Genomic DNA, 24,451 nt, shown 5'->3' with positions numbered 1-24,451 from the left:
AGCCTGTGCCATATTGATCCTTCCCACCAACACCAGTTTTACTTAATTGTCCAGGTGGATACTTTCTCTGCAATACATCCTATGTTTCCGTAACCCCCCTGTCCTCAGCCTTCATTAGTCACTGTCCTCATCCATCCAGCCCCTTACCTGTTTCCATTCCAGCACTACACAGTCGTCATTCCACCATCACACTCAAGTCTTTTTACTTCTCTCCTTTTCCACTACTTCACCCTCCCCCAACTGCTGCTGCCCTCCATCTAACCTGCAGTGCTTCAGTTTCTGCCACCCGCACCACATACTAGCCGTTGCCCGTCCCATACCAGCGTCCTCCTTACCCACACCCAATTGCCACTCCCATCATGCACTGGTGCTGCTGCTTGTAGTGTGGTTTCAGTTGCCTGTGACTGCAGTCTTTCTGTGAGTTGGATTTGGGTGTGTGCATGTGTGTGTGTGTGTGTGTGTGTGTGTTTGTGTGTACATCTATTGTTGACGAAGGCCTTAATGGCGAAAGCTTTATTTGTGACAGTCTTTTTGTTGTGTGTATCTGCGACTCAGCATCTCTGCTATATGGTGAGTAGCAACTTTCCTTTTCATAATATTGAGAACAACTTTTATCTGTTTCACTGAGCATCCTGCATTGTTTGTTTCAAAGGCATATCAACAAACGATTTTTAGGTGAGATTTGTTAAGAATTTAACACACGCAGTTTCTGTTGGTAGTATCATGGCACTCATTTGCAATAAGTTACAGCATGCCATTGGAAACAGAACACGTAAATATAACTGTTGTGGCAATTTGTAATGTGTGTTTTAACCAACAAGTTTACATCATATGTATTTTAGGATTATTTGAGGCCATTTACCGAAAAGCAGAAGTGTCGAGTTGTTGATAGGAACATACAAAAGAAAGAAGATTTGCTAACTTTCAGAGTTATCCATTGATAAACTAGAGTAAAATAAAACACACAAACACAAACACAAACACAAACACAAACACACACACACACACACACACACACACACACACACACACACACAGTCACACGGCTTGGACGGAGACGGCCTTTTCCTGGCTAGGAATGTGGGAGGGAGAGGTGGCAGATATAAGGGCTGGCAAGATTGTTGGGGCTGGTGGGAAGTTTCACACACTGAAGGCAACATGAATTGGGAGGAGCTGACAGGACAGATGAAGCAAAAACTGTTGGGTCGAGGGTGTGGGGTTACCTGAGATTGAGGCCAGGACGATTATGGGAGTGGAGGATTTGTTGCAAGGAAAACTCTCATCTGTGCAACTCAGAGAACTTGTTGTGGAGGGAAGGCTCCATATGGCTTGGGTTGTAATGCAGTCATTCAAATTAAGCATGTTGTGCTCAGCTGCATGGTGTGCCACCAAGTGGTCAACTTTGTTCTTGAGAACAGTTTGGCAGTAGTCATTCATCTTGGCGGACAGCTTATTGGTGGTAATCCCAAAGTAAAATGCTGTGTAGTGTTTGCAGCCGAGTTGATATGTGAGATTGCTGCTTTCGCAGGTGGCCTGGTCACTGAGGAGATACAATAAACTTGTGCAGGACTGGAATAAGAGGTGCTTCTGAAGTAGGAGGTTTTGGATCATTGAAAAATGACAGATATTAGATGAACGAGTACTTCCAATCATGCAATTTTGATATTCCTCTTACATTTTTAATGGTATTATTCATGATTTACTTCCAAAAAGCAATGTACAAATGTTTGCTTGAAATGACAGCTTAACAAAATAAATTAATATGCATCTTTGGTAACAACTTAACAAAATGTGTTTTTTTAAATTTATTTCTCTGTTTGTGGTTTTATTTGAATGATATGCTTTTATTGTTTCAGGTGGCTTGAAATCATGGCATCTTCAGCTGACGTTACATATATACCCACGGAAAACAAAATTGTTATCCCCCAACGACGCCTTATGGAACCTTATTTCAGTGCAGCTTATCCAAAGTAAGAATAGATCTGCTAAAGATGCATTAAAATAATCTGATTGTGATGACGTAAACATGATTGTAATAATGTGCCTTTTGTAATAATGTGCCTTGAAAGGGGTGAGTGGTAAAGCACATGACAATCAGGACCTGAAAATTCAAGTAAAGAATATGAGAAAATCATAGAAACAATTTTCCATTGACTAGTTATCATTAATTATATATTATTAACGGGATGAATCTGTGCACTGTGCTCTTTCAGTTATTTTCAACTTCTGATATCGTTCCATTTTCTTGCTTTCTACTGCTCCACCTTTCTTGTGGTGCACATGCATTCTTTGCTTAGCATACTGCTGTTGGGAAATGAAAGATATAATAAAATGAGATGATGACTGTGACTGAATGGGGTAAGGGGCCATTCCAGCATATAAACAAAATTGTGATAGTTAAATGAAAAGGGACACTAATGACAATTCTAAAGTGGAATTGGTGATGAAGGGGACTATAACAAATGGAATGTTCAGTTTGGTTATGCAGTTATTGACCATGAGGGTCTATATATAAAAAAATCATACATTCAGGAATCAAACCACACAGTAAAATTCCAATGCAAGATTTGCTCTCTGCTGTCAATTGTGCATTGTGCTCACCTGCCTTTGTAGGCATTGCAGTGCGGGAAGTCAGGTAGTAAGCAACAACTTTCCAATGATTTCCAGGAGCGAATGAAATACACCAGTAGCACAATTCACCATTCTGTTGATTCATTCATACTTAAATTTCCTGTTTGCTTTGGAATTCCACCCGTAGCAGTGAGGAATGGCAGTCTGCAGTAAGGGAGATATGCACATTATTGTGGACACTCGTGTGCAGACCAACTGTAGAAAATCACACAGCTTTATGAATGGTGAGAACAAAGTACTGCCTTTTATTAAAGAGATCATAGCATGAATTCATGAACATAATACATCATTCCACAAAGTCAGCTGGGAGAATTTCAGTGCAGTGGTGTAGCCAGATCCTTGCATTATGGTCCTGTTGTTACATCCTCCTCCCTATGATGAGCACTGATGGTAGCCCCCCCCCCCCCCCCTGCTGAAGCTTTGCAGTTGTTGAATGGGTCTTCAGTTTCCTTGGACCCGTCATTGATCTGCACCTCTGGACTGTAGTAGGGCTTCATATAGAGGAAATGAGTGACGTGTGTGCGCTTTTTGTCTTTTTGATGAGTTGTCCTAGTTCTTGACTTCATATGGGATGACCTACAAGCAAAGAAGGATACAATATGGCCCAAAGGTGGCTTTTCCAATAGCCCCACTTTCTGCACAGGTGTAATTAACCACAAGGTTAGATAAGATCCATATAAAAGATTATACATAGAAATAACATAGGAAAAGGGAAGAAGTTGTTACATACATTAAGACAGAGCGTAACTTCAAAAACATTGAGATAAGTAGATTTTATAGTGATCAGCACATAGAAGTGTATGCTTGTGAATTGGTGCTGAAAAATACTTCACTTTTAATTGTAACCGTATGTAGAGCCCCACTGGAAATTTTGAACTATTTATGAGGAATCTTGATTCTGTTCAGTGTTATTTGTTGGACAGCAGCAAGCAGTTAATAGTCTGTGTTGATTTCAGTGTAGATTTTTTAAAAGGATTCTGATAGGAAAACTGATTTGGAAACCTTATTTGGATCCTAAAATTTGGTATCAGTAATTAATTTTCCAACATGGGTGGATAACGATGGCAGGGCCTTAATTGATAAAGACGAGAACAAGTTGGGATCCTGCAGTAGTTGCACACTACAAAAACTACTCAAAATTACCAAAAAACATTATTAAAAAAAGTCAGAGAACATGCACATTAAGTCAGAAATCAGTACTCCTGACAACAGGCTTACAATCACATGGAATGCAGTAAACAAGACAACATCACTATTGAACTGAATGGAAGGGCTATAAATGATGAGTCACAGCAGTATGTTGAAAATGCAGTCTTCATAAAATTCAGTCATATGAATGTATCATCAACTTCTGCTTGTGAAATTAAGAAAATCATATATTCTGTCAAAAATAAAAGTTCATCCAATTTTTATGATGTTTCCAATAGAGTACTAAAAATTTGTTCTCATGTAATAAGCCCAATGTTATCTGAAATACATAATGCATCACTAACTCAAGGCATTTTTCCAGAGAGACTGAAATATACCATTGTTAAACCCCTCTTGAAGAATGGCGATATGACAGATGTTTCAGTAACTACCACCTGTTTTACTGCCGACATAATTTTCCAAAATTTTTGAGAGGATGATGTATTCTAGAATAGTATCTCACCTTAGAAATGATAATATCCTTAGCTAATAACAGTTTGAGTTTCAGAAGGATTGCTCTAGTGGGAATGGCATTTACACATTCACTCACTGGATTTTACAAGCATTAAATAATAAAATAGGACCGGTTGGTATTTTCTGTGACCTCCCTAAGGCACTTGACTGTGTGAATCATAGTATTCTCATAGATAAATTAATGTGTATGGGATTGATGGTATAGCCAACCAATGGTTAATGTCATGCAGAAAGTTGTGCTTCATAATTCAAGCAATGTAGTCCAGGGACATAATTCTGACTGGGGAGAAATCATGTTTGGTGTTCCTCAAGGTTCAATCTTAGGTCCATTACTGTTCCTCATATATGTAAACGATCTTCCATCTAGTATACAACAAGCAGAATTAATTCATTTTGCAGATAATACTAGTATTGTAATCAATTCAAGTATACATACAGAAACAGAAGATATGGTAAACAAAGTTATTAAAAGTATCACTGACTGGTTTTCTGCGAATGGTCTCACCCTCAATTTTAAAAAGACACAACAGATTCAGCTCTGCATATCTAGAGGTACTACACCAATGGTAAGCATAATACATGGTGAAGAAATAATAAACAAGATGGAAACTTTGAAATTCTTAGGCGTCTGTATTAATGAGGATTTAAATGGAGAAAACACATTTTGAAACTCGTAAAACATTAATTCAGCCACATTTGCATTTAGAATCATTGTAAAATCTTGGGAATAGAGAAATCAGTAAGTTGACATATTTTACATATTTTCATTCAATAATGTCAAATGTAATAATGTTATAGTGTAGCTCATCTTTAAGGAAAGAAGTCTTCGTTGCACAAAAACGTGCTGTAAGAATAATGTGTGGTGTTCACCCACAATCATCTTGTAGACATCTGTTAAAGGAGCTGGGCATTCTGACTACTGCTTACAGTATTTTTATTCCCTCATGAAGTTTTTTTTGTAAGTAATACACTACAGTTCAAAAGGAACAACAAAGGACATTATTACATTACCACAAGATTGTCTTTAGCACAAAAAGGGATGCATAATGCTGCAACAAAAATTTTTGATTACTTACCCAGTGATGTAAAATGTCTTAACAGAAAGCAAAGTAAAATCTGATGACAAACTGAGAAAGTTTTCCTTGACAACTCCTTCTGTTCCATAGAAGAATATCATATTACTGTAATGTGTAAAAGGTGGTGGGTAGGAATTATTAATTCATATCGGCATCATTTTTCTTGTAACTGTATTTACAAATTATTTGCAGTGTGAATGTAAAATTACTCGTTCCGCATCATTACATTCTGTCATGCAAAATGATCCATGTAACTAACTAACTTACTTTCTCCTGGGCATCCAGGGTTCGTATGACAAGTCAGTTGCCTTGCATCTTCAATCCTGGTGATGTGTTGAAACATTAGTAGTGTATACTTTATCAGTCTCTACCTTGGATTTGAATCCTGCAGTGTCTTGCTTCGAAATGTTGTGTGCAATTATCACAGTGGGCAGTATTGTATCCCAATCCCTCTTTTTGACATCAGTGTACATCAAGAGCATATTTGCCAATGTCTTATTAAAGCATTCTGTGAGGCTGTTCATCTATGGATAGTTGGAAGGTGTCGATGAAATTACACATGGTGCTCTGTGCTTCAAAACAATGTCTCCTTCAAAGAACTTTGCAATATCCAGAGTTTCACCAATTGGCATAGTGTTGGTGACATCATAGCAGGTGAGATAGTCAATGGAGACTGTTATCCACCAATTCCCATTTGTTGACTTTGTGAATCTCCCACAAAGATAGATTCCAATTTGTTCGATGTAACTGCTGCAGGTGGGATTGGTCCCAGAAGCTCCAGAGGTAATTGTGGCATGTGCTTCCATCATGGGCATTCCTTGGATTGACTCATGCAGTGTCTAATGGATAGGTAGAGGCCTGGTCAGGGATTCCTGCATCTGATTCTGTTAAGTGTCCTCAGGAATTCCAAGTGACCAGAAATTGGAGTGTTATGGAAATACTTCATGAGAGCTGGCCATAATTGAGCTTGGATGATGAGCAATCACTAGTGCCTCATTGAATCATAGTTCCTCATATACAGTGCTTCATCTATTAATTTGAATTCTCCTTTGGTTGTTTCCTTCTCCTTCAATGCTCCTGTGGTTTCCAGTAGTGCTGGATCTTCCCTCTCCTCAGTACCAATGTCATTTATTGCAGGGATAACAGAGATTTCATTTATAGAATCCTCATTCAAGAATTCTTTGAAAGGCAGTCGATGTCCTTGTGTTTGCGTCTGGTTTTTGTTTACCACTGTGACATCGTACTCGTAAAGCCTCGGGTCCATCTTGTCAATCAACCTGACGGATCCTTCAGGCTAGTCAGTCAGCACTGAGAATAGTGATCCATCACAGTGGTTGGAATGTGTTGAGAACCCAAACAACTGCAAAGCACTTTTTGTCAGTTATACAGTAGTTCATCTCAAACTTAGAGAGTACTTTTGAGGCATAAGCTATTAAGTTTTCAGCATCTCTCTGAATATGCATTAGGGAATTCTCAGTTTACAAGGAGAAGTCATTAGTGTCTCCTTAAGGACAAGGAAAGATCTTTCTTGCACCTTGTTCCAGGAAAATTTTGCGTCTTCCTGCACTAGTTCTTGCAAGGGATGTGCCTTGGTACAGAAGTCCTCACATGATGGTCAGAAAAACAGTTACTTCTGTTATTTTCTCTGGAATGTGACAGACTTCATTGCCATCCAATAGATACCCTGAGATTCTTATTTCTTTTTTATGAAGAGCCACTTTTTATGATTCAGACGTAGGCCTGCAGTGTTAACACACTTGAACTCGGTTGTGAAGTGGCTTAGATGTTCTTCGAATGTCTTTGAAAAAACAGCAATCTCATTCAGATAGTAAAGACTCTTTGTTCATTTAATGTTTTGAAGCTCTCTGTCCATCAGATGTTTGAAGATGGCTGAAGAGTTACACAGTCCAAATTGCATAAATTTTAACTCATAGAGACTATCAGGAGTTATCAACGCACTTTTTTTCCCTGTAGTCTGTGTGCATGTCCATAGTTGAGAATTACTTTGCTCCTTACAGCAGTCTAGGGTGTCATCAGTGCACTGCAATGGACTGACATCTTTTCCATATGATTTTGGTCAGTCTACAATAGGTGTCGCACAAACAACACTGTTGTTATTGTGCACAAGGACTGAAGGAGAGGACCAAGTACTCTAAAGGTTCAGTGATGTCATCTTGCTACATATTCTGCACTCCCTCCCAGATTATCTGTCATTCAGCCGGCAATATTCTATATGAGTGCCGGCTAATAGATGGATTACCACTAGTGTTGATATGGTGGTGTGCCATGGCCACTTGGTCTGTATTTCTGCACTCTGGATTTCTAAGCATCTGAAAACTGATACAGAGAATGGTTATCACTCGCAGATATTGTTCCTTGGTCAGGCAAGATCCTGTTGATGGTTTGATAGTTACTTCCTTCACTGTGTTGTCTTCTGTGGTAACAGATTATGATTATTTCGTGATAGCACTAAGCTGCCCTTGTGGGATTGGTTTGCTTGTCCTTACACACATACCTTGGCTTGGTACATGTCTTCTTTGATTCCTTTCAAGTGATAAATTTTTTCAGCTTCTGCCAGGCATGTAAGTGTGATCTGCAGAGAAGCCAGATTGATGTAGAAATTCAGATTCACAGTTTGGCATAGAGCCAAAACATTCTGTATTTACAACTGTGTCATTTCCCAGTGACAATGGGCACTGTACTGCTACACAGATTTGATGTGGAGTGTCACCAAGTGTTTTCTTCAGTTTGGCCTGGAATTTTTCCCAGCTATTGAGCTTCTCTTCGTTGTTCTTCGATCATTGCTCGGCTGTGCCATCCAAGTAAAAGTACACATTTGCCAAACACATCGTGTCATCTCACCTGTTATATTTGGCAACTCAGTTTAACCATTTTAGCCATTCCGTAGCATCCTGACCAGTGACTCTTGAAAACGCTGATGGATGCCTAATGTGCAACTGACCTCATGCTGTTTTCAAATCCATCCCTGTCATGAATATATAGATCTTAGGATCAATGTACTGCTTTATTCCAGTTCCTTTCCATGTAGGCAATGGCTGTTACATTGCCAAAATGGGACAATGGTGATATAGATGTTTTGAAGTTCCTGGCCTCTCCAATGCACAATGTCATGCCAAAACCACAATCAATTCCAAATCTGAATGTAGGTTTCTCTGTTAAGTATGGCATTTACCACTCAGAGCACATATATATTATGAACACTAAATATAGCCACAAAAGACCTAAACTCCTGAACAGAGAGTGAAACTATTTAATCACACATCAAATATACCAGGATGCTGGTATTTATGCAAACATCAAATATTCTGTAAGTTACAAATATAAGCTATATCAAAAACCTTCGACAAATGATAAATACTGCATAACAAATTTCATCCAGCTATCTACAGCACACTCGCCTGCGATGCAAACTGCTGCTCCACAAGGCATGCTGTACAGCTAATGGCAATATTTATTATTTTTAATTATATGTGTCAAGCATTTAGATGTGCCTGAACTGAGTTTGATAAAGAGAACATTAAATTATTTTGCTCTAGTTTATATGATGCTCTAGTTTACTATACCTATTTGCAGTCCATTATTGTTTATGGACTTGTTAGACCAATGCACTTAAAAGTAATGGATAAGGTGCAGCATTAGGGAATTAGATTGGCCACTTGGAAAATTAGAATCAGTCCTGTCCCTGGTCTATCCTAAAGCCGATGATTCCTCATGATCATCATCATCTTCATTTCCCCTCTATCCAACATCTGGTCGGGTTGGGCTATCAATTGTACTTTGTCACTTAACTCTGTCTTTCCACCATTCTCCTGCCACAATTTGGTTCCATAGCAGATTTCTCCTCCTTAAACTCATCTTTATTGTATCAATCCATCTTGTTATCAGTCTTCCTCTTGGCCTCTTGCTCTCAGTCTTGAACTCCGACATTCTTCTTGGTATTCTTCCCTCTCCCAACCTCTTCACATGCCCAGACCATTTTAATCTATTCTTTTCAATTTTCTCAGTCAACTTCTCCACTCCAATTTCCTTCCTACCATCTTCATTTTTCACTCCTCGTCTTCCCTAGCATAGTTCTCAGAAGTTTCATTTCACTGGATTGTATCCTACTCTCCTCTCTTCTAGTCATAGTCCAAGCCTCTGTACTGTAAATTAGTATGGGTGTGAAGTATGTCTTGTGTAACACCATCTTGCACCTCGTTGGCACTTCCCTTCCCCACACCAAGCTCCACACACACCGGTAAAATGTACTACTCTGTTGTATTATTTTGCCAGTTTCTGTCTCCAAATGAGCATTCCCAATTAATACACTTCCCAAATATTTAAAGTTGTCACTATTTCAATATCTCATCCCTTAATATGAATTTGTCTTTTGCCCTCTCTATCTGCTCTGGTTACCACCATGGTCTTGCTTTTCTCCATACTAAATTTCATTCCATATTTTTCGACCTTATCATTTAGAATGTTTGTCTGTTTTTGTATCTCCTTACTCCTTTTTCCCCACACCACAATATTATCAGCAAATAGTAACAGCTTCGTCCCCCTTCCTCTATGGGCTTCTTTCGTCTCTTTTACTATTTCATCCACCACCATTATAAATAGTAGTGGTGATATCAGACTTCATTGTTTTAGTCCCATAACATTCTTAAATCATTCAGTTCTTCAAACTGGTATCTGCACACAACTAGAGCTTTTTTCGTACATTGCCTGGATGACTTCAAGTGTTTGCTTTCCAACTCCCTTTCTCTTCAAGGTTGCCCATACCTTATTTGGTTTCTTCTGTCTGTGCTAAGGGTTCCTGTGTGCCTAATCCGTGGTGTGTGCAGCTGGTTCACACGGCATGTTGGAAGCTGCTGATGTAAAACAGCTATATAAAGTTGTGCTTCGTATGTCCCTCCATGATGCCTTGCATACATCCTGGTGTCTGCCTGAACATGTGCACCCAGATGGCAGAACCTTGGTGATACCATGGCACAGCCTGCAGGCCAGTGGTGTGTGGTACCAGGTGTAAAATGTTGAAGGTACTGCATGGCAGAGACCTGTGCAGTACCTCAACCAGACTTCACCAATTGATATAAGTTGCTTGATAAGATGCCAAACAACTGGAAAGGGAATCCTCTCTAGGTACCACTGGGACTGCTTTCTATAGTTGTGATATCCTGACCAACCACATGACCTCTATGTTTGATGCCCAATGGTGTGTCTGCCAGCCGCAGAACCTTTGTGTTTGATGCCTAACAGCATGGTGTGACGTCAGGTGCTAAATTTCATTTTGACAGCAGAACACTCAAAATCCTCTGATGTGAACTGGCAACTATAGTGTAAGACCAGGATGTGCAGCATGCCCTCAATAGCATAAATAGTGGGAACACCCCAAACTGTGGTGTGTGACAACCTGGAGGACGAATCAGCAACACAGGAAGTCAGACAAGGCATGTATCATCAACAGCCACATGGTCCCCATGAAGGAACCGTTGAAGTCCCCATGCATCCAGTCTCATGCATACTCGGGTACAGGTCATGGAGAAAATTTTTGTGGTTGGGCCACCTGGGTGTGTGCACATGTTGAAAAGGCTAGCTCTGTGTGCTCGATGGTGGAATCAGTTGATGGCCTATGGACATGTCACTGTGCCTGTGGTTTCATGCCTGACACCCCCCACTGGAACACATACATCATCTGCAGAATACATTGTTGTGACAACATTGGGCTAACAACTGTGCAGTTCTGATCTTCTGCAATGCTGAGCCTATTACAAAGTTTTAAATCAAGGGTGTTTCGGAAAGTAAAGATACACTGTACGCCAGAGGAACAGAAGAGTTTTGGCGAGCAAGTTGGCAACGCTGGTGTTAACCTTGAATCGTTAGCTTTCTCCTTGCAGTCGTTCGGCAGTTGAATGTTGCTTCTGGTTGGAGTAGGTCGTGTTTAAAATGGCTGTGCCAATTCAGAATCCCGCCAAATGCGAAGTGCGCTCCATCATATGTTTTCATCATGCAAAAGGTCAGCGACCAGCGGATATTCACAAAGAAATTGTTTCTGTTTATGGGAACATTATAAATTGACAAAATGTAACGAAATGGTGTCATCATTTCTCTGAAGGTAGGACCGATGTTCATGATGAACAAAGAACAGGTTGGCCATCTGTGATCTTTGATGCCCTTCTTCGGAGAACAGAGGAAGCAATTCGTGCAAATAGATGTCTCACATTGAAAGAATTGCATCAGATCATACCGGACGTGTCAATGACAACTGTTTATAACGTTGTGACTGTCAAGTTAGGGTACAGGAAATTGTGTATGGGCTGGGTTCCAAAACTGTTAACGGAAGAACACACAAAGAAAAGGATGGGCGTTGCACTCGACTTCCTCACACACTATGCTGAAGCAGGTGATGAGTTCCTTGATCACATTGTGACAGGTGATGAGACGTGAGACATGAATCCAGGCAACAATAAATGCAATGGCGCCATTCGAATTCACCAAAAGCCAAGAAATGCAAAATGTCGATTTCAGTGAAGAAAATCATGGCTACTGTTTTTTGGGACAGACAAGGCATTCTTCTGTTGGAATTTATGCCTCCTGGAACGACAATTAATGCTGCTGCATATTGCCAGACTTTGAAACATCTTCGAAGGGCAATTCAAAACAAATGCAGGGGAATGCTGACAAGTGGAGTCTGCTTGCTTCATGACAATGCTCGGCATCACATAGCGATCATAACCAAAGCACTACTCAAACAATTCAAATGGGATGTATTGGACCGTCCGCCATACAGCCCGGACCTTGCACCCACCAACTTCCATGTCTTCAGTTACCGGAAGTCACATCTTGGTGGAAAATCATTCCACGATGATGAAGAGATCAAAGATGAAGTTGAAATGTGGTTCCGACAACAGGCGGCAACCCTCTATGACTGTGGAATACAAAAGCTTGTGCACCGACTTAACAAATGTTTGGATAATGGGGGTGACTATGTCGAAAAATAACAAATAATCCAGTTAATAAGATGTAACTGACGTTTTCTAAATAAATGTTCTATTTAAGGACTGCGAACCATTGTATCTTTACTTTTTGAAATGCCCTCGTACATCTGGTGCGCTGAGTCTGACCATGCAGCAAAATATCCTGATCATCCTGGCTGGATCGCCTGAATTACTCTGCGTGAGAATGGATTCTTGCTTTGAGCTGGCATAACTTTCCGCACTGTGAAGTCTTGTCAGGAAAGGCAAGGTGTCTGCCTTTGCATGCTCTGAGGTGACCTGTAGTGAATTTCAAAGGAATAAGTACTCAGAAATAAGGACAACTGCTGTAAATGCTGTGCCATTCTGTTCGGGAGCTTGGGCCAGGGTCCAAACAGTGAGATGAATGACTTACACTGTGTAAGACAATGGAACTTTGTTCCATACAAGAAAATGTGGAACTATTTTACTCAATATATATTATTGTGAGTGCCTCCTTCTCAATCTGAGGGCAATTTCTGTGTGATACTGGCAAGGGCTAGGAGGCAAATGCAGTAAGCTACTCCAAACCATCAGAATTTCTGTATGAGAACACAGCACCAAAGGTGCATTGAGAAGCTTTGATGGTCAGATTCAATGGCTTATTTAGGTGAGTGAAAGCAGCCAAACACGGAGCAAAAGTGTTTTTTCAATTGCTGGAGTGCTAACTCATTTGCCTCCAACCACACTAACTTCTCTCCTTTCTTGAAAAACTGATTTAAAGGATGACGAAGGTGAACAGCCTGAAGAATGAATTTCTTGCAGTAATTTACTTTCCCTAAAAGGAATGTAACTCCTTAATATTCTAAGGAACTAGCAAATCTTCTGTTGCTGCAATACACTCTGCTATTTGTATGATACTGTCCTTATTTAACTCATGCCCAAACCACTGCAATCTAGAAGCAAAAAAGCTACATTGTCTAAACCTCACTGAAAAACGGCCTGAAAATTTTGCAAATGCTGTTCTCTCATGTTGCAATTAACCGAAATGTTGTCCAAATAGTTGACACAGCACAGAATTTTTTTGATGTGTTCAAGAAAACACTGAAATATTCCTGGAGCTGAATCAATCCGAAATGGCAAACGGTTAAACTGGTACATCCCAAAACGTATTTAATACTAAAATCTGCTAAGACTCAGTGTCCAACAGCAACTGCAAGTATGACTCATTGAGGACAAATTTTGGAAAAATACTGTCCACTGGCCAACTTAGCCAGCAACTCCTCTCATGGGGCATGGGCTGAACATCTATTTCACTCTGTTCATTGCTTGTGTGTGTGAAAAATGTCACAAAGTTCCCATATCACAACCATGGCCATAGCCCACTGGCTTGATGAAACCTGTGACACCACTCCAAGCTTCTGCCGTCTGTCAAATTCCACCTTCACTATATCCCGCATAGTAAATGGCACGGTGCAGACTCGATAAAACTTAGGAACTGCTGATGGTTTCAATGTTATGTGGGCCCAGGCTCTTTCAAATAGTTGATCAAACGACTGCGGCAATGCCTCCAAGTTCTGAAATGGTCTACCTAAGAGGTGAGGTTAACTTTATGAACTGCTTCAAATCCAAAAAGAATGAAAGCATCAAGGCTGAAAATATTTTCTGCCAAATGTGAATCAACAACCATAAATGTGACCTGGTGTCCACTTTTCTGTGTTTGGCTGTGACTTAACAGTTGTCTCCACAAGAGAATCCACGCCCACTATGAGATACTACTTGGTGTGCTGAGAGTGCTGTCAGTAACTACGTTGATTTGCCCAGCTGAGGCCACTGTGTCTAACTGAAACTTAGTGCAACACCCAGTGATCTCTGAGTCCACTATGATATGAAGTGGCTGAAGACCTGCAGACATTCTTGCAGGCTTGATTGTGTGTATGGGAACTTTGTTCCATGGAACTGCTCACAGTCATTTTCTGCATACAGCTGCTAAATATTCTGGCATATAGCAGGCATGACAAGTTGGAAAGAAATAGGGACAGTGTCTCCTCTCATGTAACGACCAGCAATCTGGGCAAGACAGCTTGCCATGAACTCAGCAGATGACTCACACTGCAGGGATCAAGAGAAGTCCCCCACAATTGTAGCCAACTGGTGCTGGGACACAGGAGAACCCCACTGCTAACATGCTTGACCAACTGACTCGACAGCATGGTCACTAAAGCCTGAATTGCTGCCGTTGGAGACCTCTCCTGCTGTTGCGAATTGTCAAGTTTTGCCACATGGCAATAATCTGAGAACACATATTGCACTGCAGCAGTCAACACCTCAGATTCTGCAATTGGTCCTACCTCTTCTAACATCAGATTTGAATTTGCTAATGTTTTGATCTATAGTGCCCTATCTGGCACTAGCTGCACCAGTACAATGAAAATTAGATAGTCTGCGTAGGACATGCTACATTGTTAACACACAATATAACATCTACACATTAACCCCAATATGTTAGCTATCCTTGTTGCATACAACTGCCCGACGTGCTTATGTCATTGATTGAACTGTAAATGGGCAAATGCCACTGTGTTTTCTGACCGTAGTAGTGCATGCAGCTCTGAAAGTTCTACTTTTTCAGGGTCTTGAAGTGGCCACTCTGATTTACAGTCTCAGTGATCGTCTGTGATGAACACCAAGTGTTGACCTAACCGGTGAGAAGACAGTCTGAAAGAACAGTCAGGGGCAAACTTGGAGGTACGAGGACATGGCAGTGCAAAGAATTCACAACATGAATCCAATCAACCAAAAGCCAAATTAATGAGAATCCAGGCTAATATTAGCACATCACTGACTTCAGAGTATGTATAATACAGGGTAATCATAAAATGTCTGAAACACTCATAGGAATGTTGCAGGAAAAGTTGTAATGAAACAAATGTTAAGAAAAAAATTCGATGCTATGCACCGTTTATGAGTCATTTATCATTGAAATTAACTAATTGGAGCATCATGTGCTCCCATTCATGCGGCCTGCCAGGGTCAGTGTTGCCCAATGAGTGCTTTGTTTGGTTAGCTGAAACTTGAATTTGTGCACGCGCCAACCCGATTGGCTGACTTCAATGCTAAATAACTCAGAAACAGCCTAGTGTATCGAATTTTTTTCTTAATATTTATGTCTTAGTACAACCTGCCCTGCAACGTCCCTATATGTGTTTCAGACTTTTCTGACCATTCTGTATATCTTCTGTATCTGCTTCCATAGTATTTAGTGCACAGCTGCATGCTGTGCTGAAGGCAAATTGCTTCAAAACATCCATGAAAGCTCCAAAGTAGGGACAGACAGGTTATTATGCTGGGTACCATTTTTATATAGGAATCTGAGAAAATAAGCAAGCATGTAAGCTGAACAAAGTGCCATTGCTTTGAAGGCAACTCCAAAGAAATATGCGTCTGCAGGAGAAAGAGTGGCTGGAAATGAAGGACAACAGATCATTGTAGTTGAAAGCTTCTATTTAGATGTCCCATACAGAGAATTATCCTTTTATGTGTGACTTTTTTACTTCAGCCAGGAGACTTGCTAGCTAGTGCTGCTTGTTGTGTACATATTTCAGTAAACCTTACTGAAAATTTAAAGGGGAACCTGTCCTCAAATTTAGCTAACTGTAATGAGCATGACATGTTTTTTAAACTGTTGTACAAGGGTTACCCAGAAAGTAATGCTACACATTTGTTTTTCTCAGCCGAAAACAGTGTTACAAAAGCAAAACATTATGTATATATTATTTGAAGTCTCCCGAGTGAGCACACCAAGTGTCCATCACTTCAGACAGATAGCATAGCTGCAGGACAGTGTCAAAATGGCACCTACAGGTGACGTACATTACAGACAAAGTGCCATCATTGAATTTCTGACTGCAGAGAAAGAAACTTGTGCAAATTCTATGGAGCACCTGCTGTTGACAGAAGTACAGTTAGTCGCTGGGCACAGAGGGTAAGATTATCAGAAGGCAGTTCGTTGGAGCTCCACAATCTACAGCAGTCAGGGAGACCATCCACAGCTGTCATACGTGACCTAGCCCCCTTGGGTTTCCACTTTTTTGGGCCAGTAAAGGATGCCATTCATGGAAGACATTTTGAGGATGATGAGGAGGTGATTCACACAGTGAAGCACTGGCTCCATCACCACGACAAGGATTAGTACTGACAGGGCATACAAGCCCTTATTTTGCCCTGTAGGGAGGCTATAGAGCGGGATGGAGATTATATGGAAAAATGGGGTGTGTAGGTAAAACACCATTCTTTTGTGTGTGTTATTCTCATTATATTCAGTAAAGAACTCTTGAAGGAAAAAGATGCAGTGCATTACTTTCTGGGCAACCCTCGCATATTGTCTGAGCTTTTTTTCTCAAGGAGGATCTCAGTGTAGAGATTAGTTGGCTACACACGTTTGACGGGGAGAAGTGAGGGGGATCATTTGATACAATACACCATCCACTACAGTTAGTTTAGTGCTGAATGCTGGGCATTCCTAGCAACAAGTTCTGACAACTTATTGTTGTTTGTGATATTTTTATGTGTTAACTTGTTTTCGTACCCATTGTAGGAAACAAACATGTGAAGTGTGTGGTAAGATGATGAAGGAATGGGAAGATGAAAGTATCCATATAAAAATGTGCTGGAAACTAGGGAAATACTTAATGGTAACAACTGAACTGCTCAAACAAGCATACAGAGAGGACTTAATGACGCATGTGTGTTACTAAAAGTGGTTAATCATGTTGATGAAGGTGGAACATAGTTATCATAAGTAGAATGTTTGTATGATGATCCATAGAAATTATCAGTCAGTGGTCCAAGAGGTTGCTAATAAAGGAGACACCAGTTTAGAATAATGCCATGCAATTTTAAAGGACAAGCATCACACAAACCATGTTGTTGTAAACTTCATGCATCTGTTGGTGAAGAACAAATGACCAGAGAATAACTTCACTGTTAGTCAAGAGAAACTTGAAAGTGCAAATGCTGATGATATCTTCCTGAAGAAGAAAGTGACAGGAGATGAGACATAGGTCTACAGCTACCACATGAAAATAAAGGTGAAGTTGTCACAATGGGCTGGGAAAGTGTTTCCTTACACAAAAAAAAGATGTAAGTGTCAATCCAATGCTATGGTGCCATTTGTTGTGGTCTTAAATTGGAATACCATAGTGTATTAAAAGTGGATATTGTGTGGCCATATGGGATCAAAGAACTATGTTAATGAATTTATGAGAGCCTGTGGGTAGAAAGAGTGTCGCATCATGACAGTGTAGCAGTTAATGCATTGCTTCTGATACACAGTGACACAGCAAAGCATTCCACAACTATAGAGCCTGTTCTCTTAAGTTTTTGCAGTTGACTTGTCCTGTGCCTCAAATTCAGAATTGTATTTAATGGACGTAGTTTTCAAAGCACAGATGAGATCTATGTGAAGTTGGTTAGAGGACTAAAGCCTACCTGAAATAATTCACTCCGGGAATCGTGTCACTACAGGAAAAAATGTTTGTGTCACTATTTGAGGATATTACTTGGAAGTGGCTGATTTTGTTGCAAGATTGACAATAAAAAGTTTATATCGCGTACAGTAATTCCTGGGCCCCTCATTTTTGTTGTTTTAAATATCTTTACTTTTTTTACCTAATGTTTTTGAACATGACTGTCTTAAAATACATTCTTAAATTTTTTGCCAATTTTAATAACTTTTAGCTCATCATAGTGATTCCTCAAGACTTCATTGTTGTGGAATGTGCACTCCCACCCCCTCCCCATCCCAAAATATATTCTTCACAATCATCTGAATAACTTACCTGTTTGAATATGTGGAATTTACCCATTACATGGAGACAAATTTGATCCACTGTTTCAGAGTATAACGATATGTATCACAATATGTTCCATTATTACCTCTTTGTGTATTGCAGGTCTGTTCTCTATGGCCGACTGGGAGTGCAGATATCTCGTGGAATAGTGTGGGGTGTCATCTCTCCCTGGGGAGCTCTCCACACAGCTGGAGGGTCTCTGTTGCTGCCATACAGTCCTGAAGTGGATCAACTTGTGCAGGCAGTGGCCGATCCGGTTGCCTGTGTGATGAAAGTTTCTGCACAAGTTGCAGGTGCTGATGATATGCTTGCCAATAGAACTGCCCTGACAACAACCATTGAAGTTTCTGCTGTGAGAAGTGCTTTCAAAGTATGTATTTTTATTATGTGATCTAACTGTCATTCATTGAAAAGTGAGCTGAGCATTTTTGGTAATTGTACTGTGCAGCATTAATGCTATTTCTTGTAGTGTATGTGAAAATTTTAATAAAAGAGAATGCCTCATAAATTGTAATGTCACATTGTAAAAAGATTACTGTACTGAACAGGTATTTCCTGTACTACAAGCATGAAGTAAGTTCGTATACCTTTCCAAGAACTTGGAAAAAGTATCTTCAGCTTTTATTCATCTGCAAGAACAGAAATTGTAACTTACGGATTCTGGATAATTCTTTGGCTCCCTTCCTGATGGTTATTAAAATTGCACCTACAGTTTTTCTATAGATCACACATTCCTTTTTCCTTCTTCTCCTTTTCTCTGTAAACTTTTCTTGTTACATATAGAAATCAAGCTGTCTATAAACGTACACATTTAAAGATTTTTTAAAAAAATAATGTAACTATGCTGTTAAGTTTTGCTCAAAATATTTTTTAAAGATTATGCAGATAGTGTCTTGCTATTCTTTAGATTATATTTTTCATAAAAATCCATCATATAACCTTTTTATGGGTCTAGGGAATTCCTGAAGCCGTGTGTGTGTGTGTGTGTGTGTGTGTGTGTGTGGTTTTTTTTTTCCTTTTGAAAAAAATTGTTTTATTGTTTCTCAGAGTATTTTTACTCTTTCTCATAATACCAGTCATTAAAATATAGAGACTTTCAGATGTGTTGAAATGCTTCTGAAAACATTTTTTTCTACTTTGATGTTGGTACCACAACATGGTTTTGCAAGAATTCAGCAGTTTCTTGAGGTGATGAAAATTGCTGTTTGTGAATTCTTTATTTGACATAAGAGAACAATAAAAAGTAGTTAGATAATATATCAGGTGAATATGGGCACTAAGACATTAATTCAATTTTTTCTCCCCCGAGTAATGAATTGTTTGACTGCTTTACCATCCTATAAAACAAAGGTAAAGTTTTTTTACCTACCGCCCAATTTTTGTATCTCTGATAGTAGCAAAATTTTCTAACCACCCACTGGTTCCACAGTGTGGTGATTTATACAACAGGGAAGTAACTGTATTTTATAAAATTTATAAAGCAGATTTACTGCAAATGAAAGTATATAATAAAAATTAATTAACAAATACTTAATGGCAAAATTATATGAAAATCTGATGAAAATGTTTTTAAAATCCCTGCCACCTACTGTCAGTCTTGAAAATTGGAATGCCCACCAGTGGGACCATGTTGACTACTGTCACTCTAAAGCAATAATATTAAAACATTTACGTCTGGACCTAAGACTATTTCTGTCGCTGTAAAATACCAGCAGTAATTTTTCCTTTTGACAATGTTTGAAGTAATTTCAAGTTAGCAACTCTTTGTACTCCACCTACTTTTTGTCAATATTAGACCACTATTAAATAACACTGTTTACATATTTAATGTTAAAAAAGACTTTCAGTTTAATATTGGCCTATGATTTGAAGATAAATTACCTTGCTGAGGTATACAGGGAGTACATAAATTCCCATTATAAACTTATAGGACTTATAGGACTTGCAAACTGGATTACGTAGATAATATTTTGAATTGGAACCCATTTCCAGAAACATACCGTTTCTGTGCTACAGCCATTTGAAAATATGTTGGTAACACAACCACTTTTATGGATAATTTATTACATGTGACTTGGTACATGACTTGTTCTTCAGTTCCACTCATTAAAAACCAAAAAAATTCTTGAAGCTGTTGTGTAATTTTGGCAAAAAGGGTGTTTGATGGAGTCAGATGTTGTGGATAACAATCTTGATGTAGGCTGCAAGCAGCTCTTCCTTTATCATGAGCTTTATCATGAGCTTCGCCATACAGAAGGATCATGTCGGTGTAGTCTGCAAATATGAACTCAACCACATTACCCTAACACTCACATGTCAGTGGAGCTTGAACCAGGTCAGAGAGGTAGGATAGATGTCAAATGACATCAGCCAATTCGACATAAGCACAGCCCCCCCCCCCCCCCACTATAACTACCTTGTTGCATACGTACCGAGTAAACATGTTTTCAGACAGCTATATCACAGAAATGGTACATTTTTGAACATGGGTTCCAGTTCAAAATATTGTTTATTCAGTCCCCTTTGCAAGTCCAAGAAGTTTGTAATGGGAATTTCTGAACACCCTGTATGCATAATGTCAATATTTCAGTTATGAACTTTTATTACAAACACCTACATTCAAGCACAACTTCACATCATAGTAATTCCTACCAAAGCATTGTACTGCTTAAACCAACCTTCAGGTTGAATACAGTTTTACCTCATGGATGAAAGCAGTTCCCGTGCACAGTTGTCCATATGATCCATGAAAGCCAGTAAAAATGACAGAAAAGCAAAATATTACTGGTCTGGTAAATAAGTGAATCTTGTAAAGCTTCAGTTCTGGTTTATTGAAAACAGCAGCATTTATTAATCAGGTATCATATCCTATTAGTATTTCAAAAGTAAAATTGCAAAGTGGTTCATTCGTGCTATCTCTATATATATTGTGCAGGGCCCATTGTAGTCATAAGTCTATGCAGTTTCTTTCTAATTACCATTTATACATTTGTCGGAATTTTTTTTTGAGAAGTACTTCAAAGATATGTTTGTGAAATTATGTGACTGATCTATTGTAATATAATGGCTAAAACATTAAGTGAAATAATGTTTGACATCCATTCAGTTATGAAATTGTGCCCTTTTAGTGTGTAATCTTTGTTTACTTTTTTAATTACAGGCTTTAACTGAAATTACATCTAAGGATCCTCATATCCATCAGCCAGCTTTGGAGGATTATGAAAGTGAACAGTTATTTTTTGTGTCCTATGCTCAGGTAAGGAGAACAACTTTTTCTGTATTCATAACTGTTTTTCCCCCTGTGGGTCTGGGGATTATAATAGGCCAGAGGTATTCCTGCCTGTCTTAAGAGGTGACTAAAGGGAGTCTCACATGTTTTGGGCTTATTTGATGGTCCCCTGTAGGGTTTGACCTCCATTCTCCAAAATTTTTCCGAAGAACAAGCCAGTTGGGGAAGGGCGCCTTACATGGTGCATTGTGTCCATTGTGCATTGAGAGCTTTAGCCCACTTTTTCATCGTCACATTGCAGTCCTGCCCATTCTCCATCTCTTGGGCAAGGACACCTTCCTGTGTGTGTTTTCCACCAAGCACTATGCAGTGTCGCATTTTGCATTGGCAATGACCATGGACTTCTTTGCACCTGATATCCAGCACGGTAGCCAGTCTGTTGTGGTGGGGCCACCTTGTACCCTGTTGGTTGTAGCCCACTGACCACACAGGGATCTCTCTGCTGATGCCTACACTGTTAACTCTCCACATTTGCCAAGGGGTAGATGCCCATCCCCTGGGGCATCGGGACTCTCAGCAATGGTCATCCTGCCAGGTGGCCTTTGCTGCGGCTGGGTGGCACCTGCGGGGAGGCCCCCTGGTTGGAGTGGGTGGCATCAGGGCAGATGACACGCGATGAATCATAGTCCATCATCTCTTGCTATTGGTGAAACACCAGCCATCTCTAAGCATTCACGAGCTCAATTCAGTGCACTGAAGTATGACTCCAAATCATTCCCCTCCCTGGCCACACCATGGGAGGAATATCAGGCTAAGGATGGCAGCGGATCTTATTTGGCCCGGTACCTTGTATGTTCGATAGCTGATGGGGAATCTTTCATGACAACGAAGCCTCAGTTTCTTGTTGAGCATTTAGAGGACAAGTTTGAGGAGGTGGAGGGCTTGTCCAAAATGAGATCTGGGTGTCTTGATCAAAACAGCATCCTCTGCCCAGTCACGGGCATTATCCACTTGTGACAAGGTGGGGGATTTTCTGTAACCTTCATGCCCCATAAGAGCTTAAATATGGTACAGGGTATCATATTTCACAGGGACCTGCTTTTGCAGCCTGACGACGAGCTGCGCACCAATTTAGAGCACGAGGTGTACATTTCGTCCTGCGTGTACACCAAGGATAATCAGGTTGCCACCGGTGCCTTCACCTTGGCCTTTGAGGGTAATACATTGCCCGAGAAGGTCAAGGTGATGGTCTACTGCTGTGATGTAAAGCCCTATATCCCTCCCCCGATGCGGCGCTTTAAGTGTTGGAAGTTCAGCTGTATGTCTTCCCGCTGTACTTCCAGTGTCACATCTCGAGATTGCAGATGCCCATCACATCCCAATACTCCATGTGCCCCGCCTCCCATCTGTGTCAACTGTGGAGAGCACCATTCAACTTGCTTGCCAGACTGCAGGATTCTCCAGAAAGAAAGGAAAATCGAGGAGTACAAGACCCTAGACCGACTGACCTACACTGAGGCTAAGAGAAAATTTGAACGCCTGCATCTTGTGCGTATGACATCGTCTAATGCCACCACTACAACACTTCTAGCACCATCAGCTCCGCCAACCCCAGTCACCTCTCAGAGCCAGAAGACTACACCCGCCCCCTGAAGGTGGGGTGGCATTTCCGTCCCTGTTGCTCCTGCACCACATAATTTGGGAGCAACACCCCCCACCCCCACCCCAACCATTGGGAACGTCCGTCCCCACTTCTAAGCCAGAGAAGCATAAGACTTCTTTTGCTCCCCTCGCTAGGAAGGGGTCCCTTGGGCCACTCCCTTCCCAGGTTTCTGCTGGTGGGAAAAATGACACCCACCAGTGGCTGAAGAGCCCAAAAGCAGCTGGTCGTAGGGCTTCACACTCATCCTCACACGGTAACATCGATGTGATAGTTGAGCAGGTGACTACAACAGTTGTTTCTGCAGCAGAAAATGCGATCCATCGCGTTTCAGAGTGCCCGAGGCGTAAGGCAGTCCCTTGGTAGTCACCAGAAATCACTGAAGCAAATAAGGAACGTCATCGAGCTCTACAGCAGCATAAGCGGCACCCTTCCCTGGAGCACCTCATAGCCTTTAAACGGCTCCGTGCCCGCCTTCGCCAGATTATCAGATGACGGATGCAGGAATGTTTGGAGAGATATGTCTCAACCATTGGGTGCCATACGTCGCCCTCCCAAGTCTGGGCAAAGACCAAACGTCTTTTCGGGTACCAGACCCCCAACAGGTGTTCCTGGTGTTACCATAAATGTCGTGTTATCTACCGACGCAAACGCAATTGCCGAGCAGTGTGCTCGAGCCTCTGCGTCAGGGAATTACTCCCCAGCCTTTCGCACTCTCAAATGGCAGCTGGAAGGGAATGTCCTCTCGTTCACTACACACCACAGTGAATCCTATAATGCCCCACTTACAGAGTGGGAGCTCCTCAGGGCCTGCGCACATTGCCCCGACACAGCTTGTGGGCCTGATTGGATCCACAGCCAGATGATTAAAAATCTCTCATCTCACTACGAGTGACATCTCCTCATCATCTTCAACTGGAGCTTGTGCGATGGTGTCTTTCCATTGCAATGGCAGGAGAGCACCATCATTCTGGTGCTCAAACCCGGTAAAAACACACTTGATATGGATAGCTATCAGCCTCACCAATGTTCTTTGTAAGCTGCTGGAATGTATGGTATGTCGGCGGTTGGGCTGGGTCCTGGGGTCACGTGCCTACTGGCTCCATGTCAAGGCGGCTTCCGCAAGGGTCGCTCTACCACTGATAATCTTGTGTCCCTCAAGTCTGCCATGTGAACAGCCTTTTCCAGATGGCAACACCTGGTTGCCGTCTTTTTTGACTTACGTAAAGCATATGACATGATCTGGCGACATCATATCCTTGCCAGATTGTATGGGGGGGATCTCCGGGGCCCGCTCCCGATTTTTATCCAAAACTTCCTGTTGCTCTGTACTTTCTGTGTCCAAGTTGGTGCCTCCCATGTTCCATCCATATCCAGGAGACTGGAGT

The 24,451-nt window shown here is 40.8% G+C and overlaps 1 protein-coding gene across 1 annotated transcript in view; it reads left to right on the top strand.

The window, feature by feature from the left end:
* The window catches only part of LOC124789567 (endothelin-converting enzyme homolog), a 600,524-nt gene that overhangs the window by 546,283 nt on the left and 29,790 nt on the right, over positions 1-24,451 (top strand). Inside the window, exons 12-14 of the mRNA XM_047256970.1 lie at positions 1,857-1,970; positions 18,277-18,544; positions 21,335-21,430. Of these exons, the coding sequence (XP_047112926.1) occupies positions 1,857-1,970; positions 18,277-18,544; positions 21,335-21,430 (478 nt within the window). The remainder of the gene's footprint in view (positions 1-1,856; positions 1,971-18,276; positions 18,545-21,334; positions 21,431-24,451) is intronic.

Source organism: Schistocerca piceifrons, chromosome 3, assembly GCF_021461385.2.
Source record: "Schistocerca piceifrons isolate TAMUIC-IGC-003096 chromosome 3, iqSchPice1.1, whole genome shotgun sequence".
Taxonomy (NCBI): Eukaryota; Metazoa; Arthropoda; class Insecta; order Orthoptera; family Acrididae; genus Schistocerca; species Schistocerca piceifrons.
This window is presented reverse-complemented; position numbering and strand designations above follow the sequence as displayed.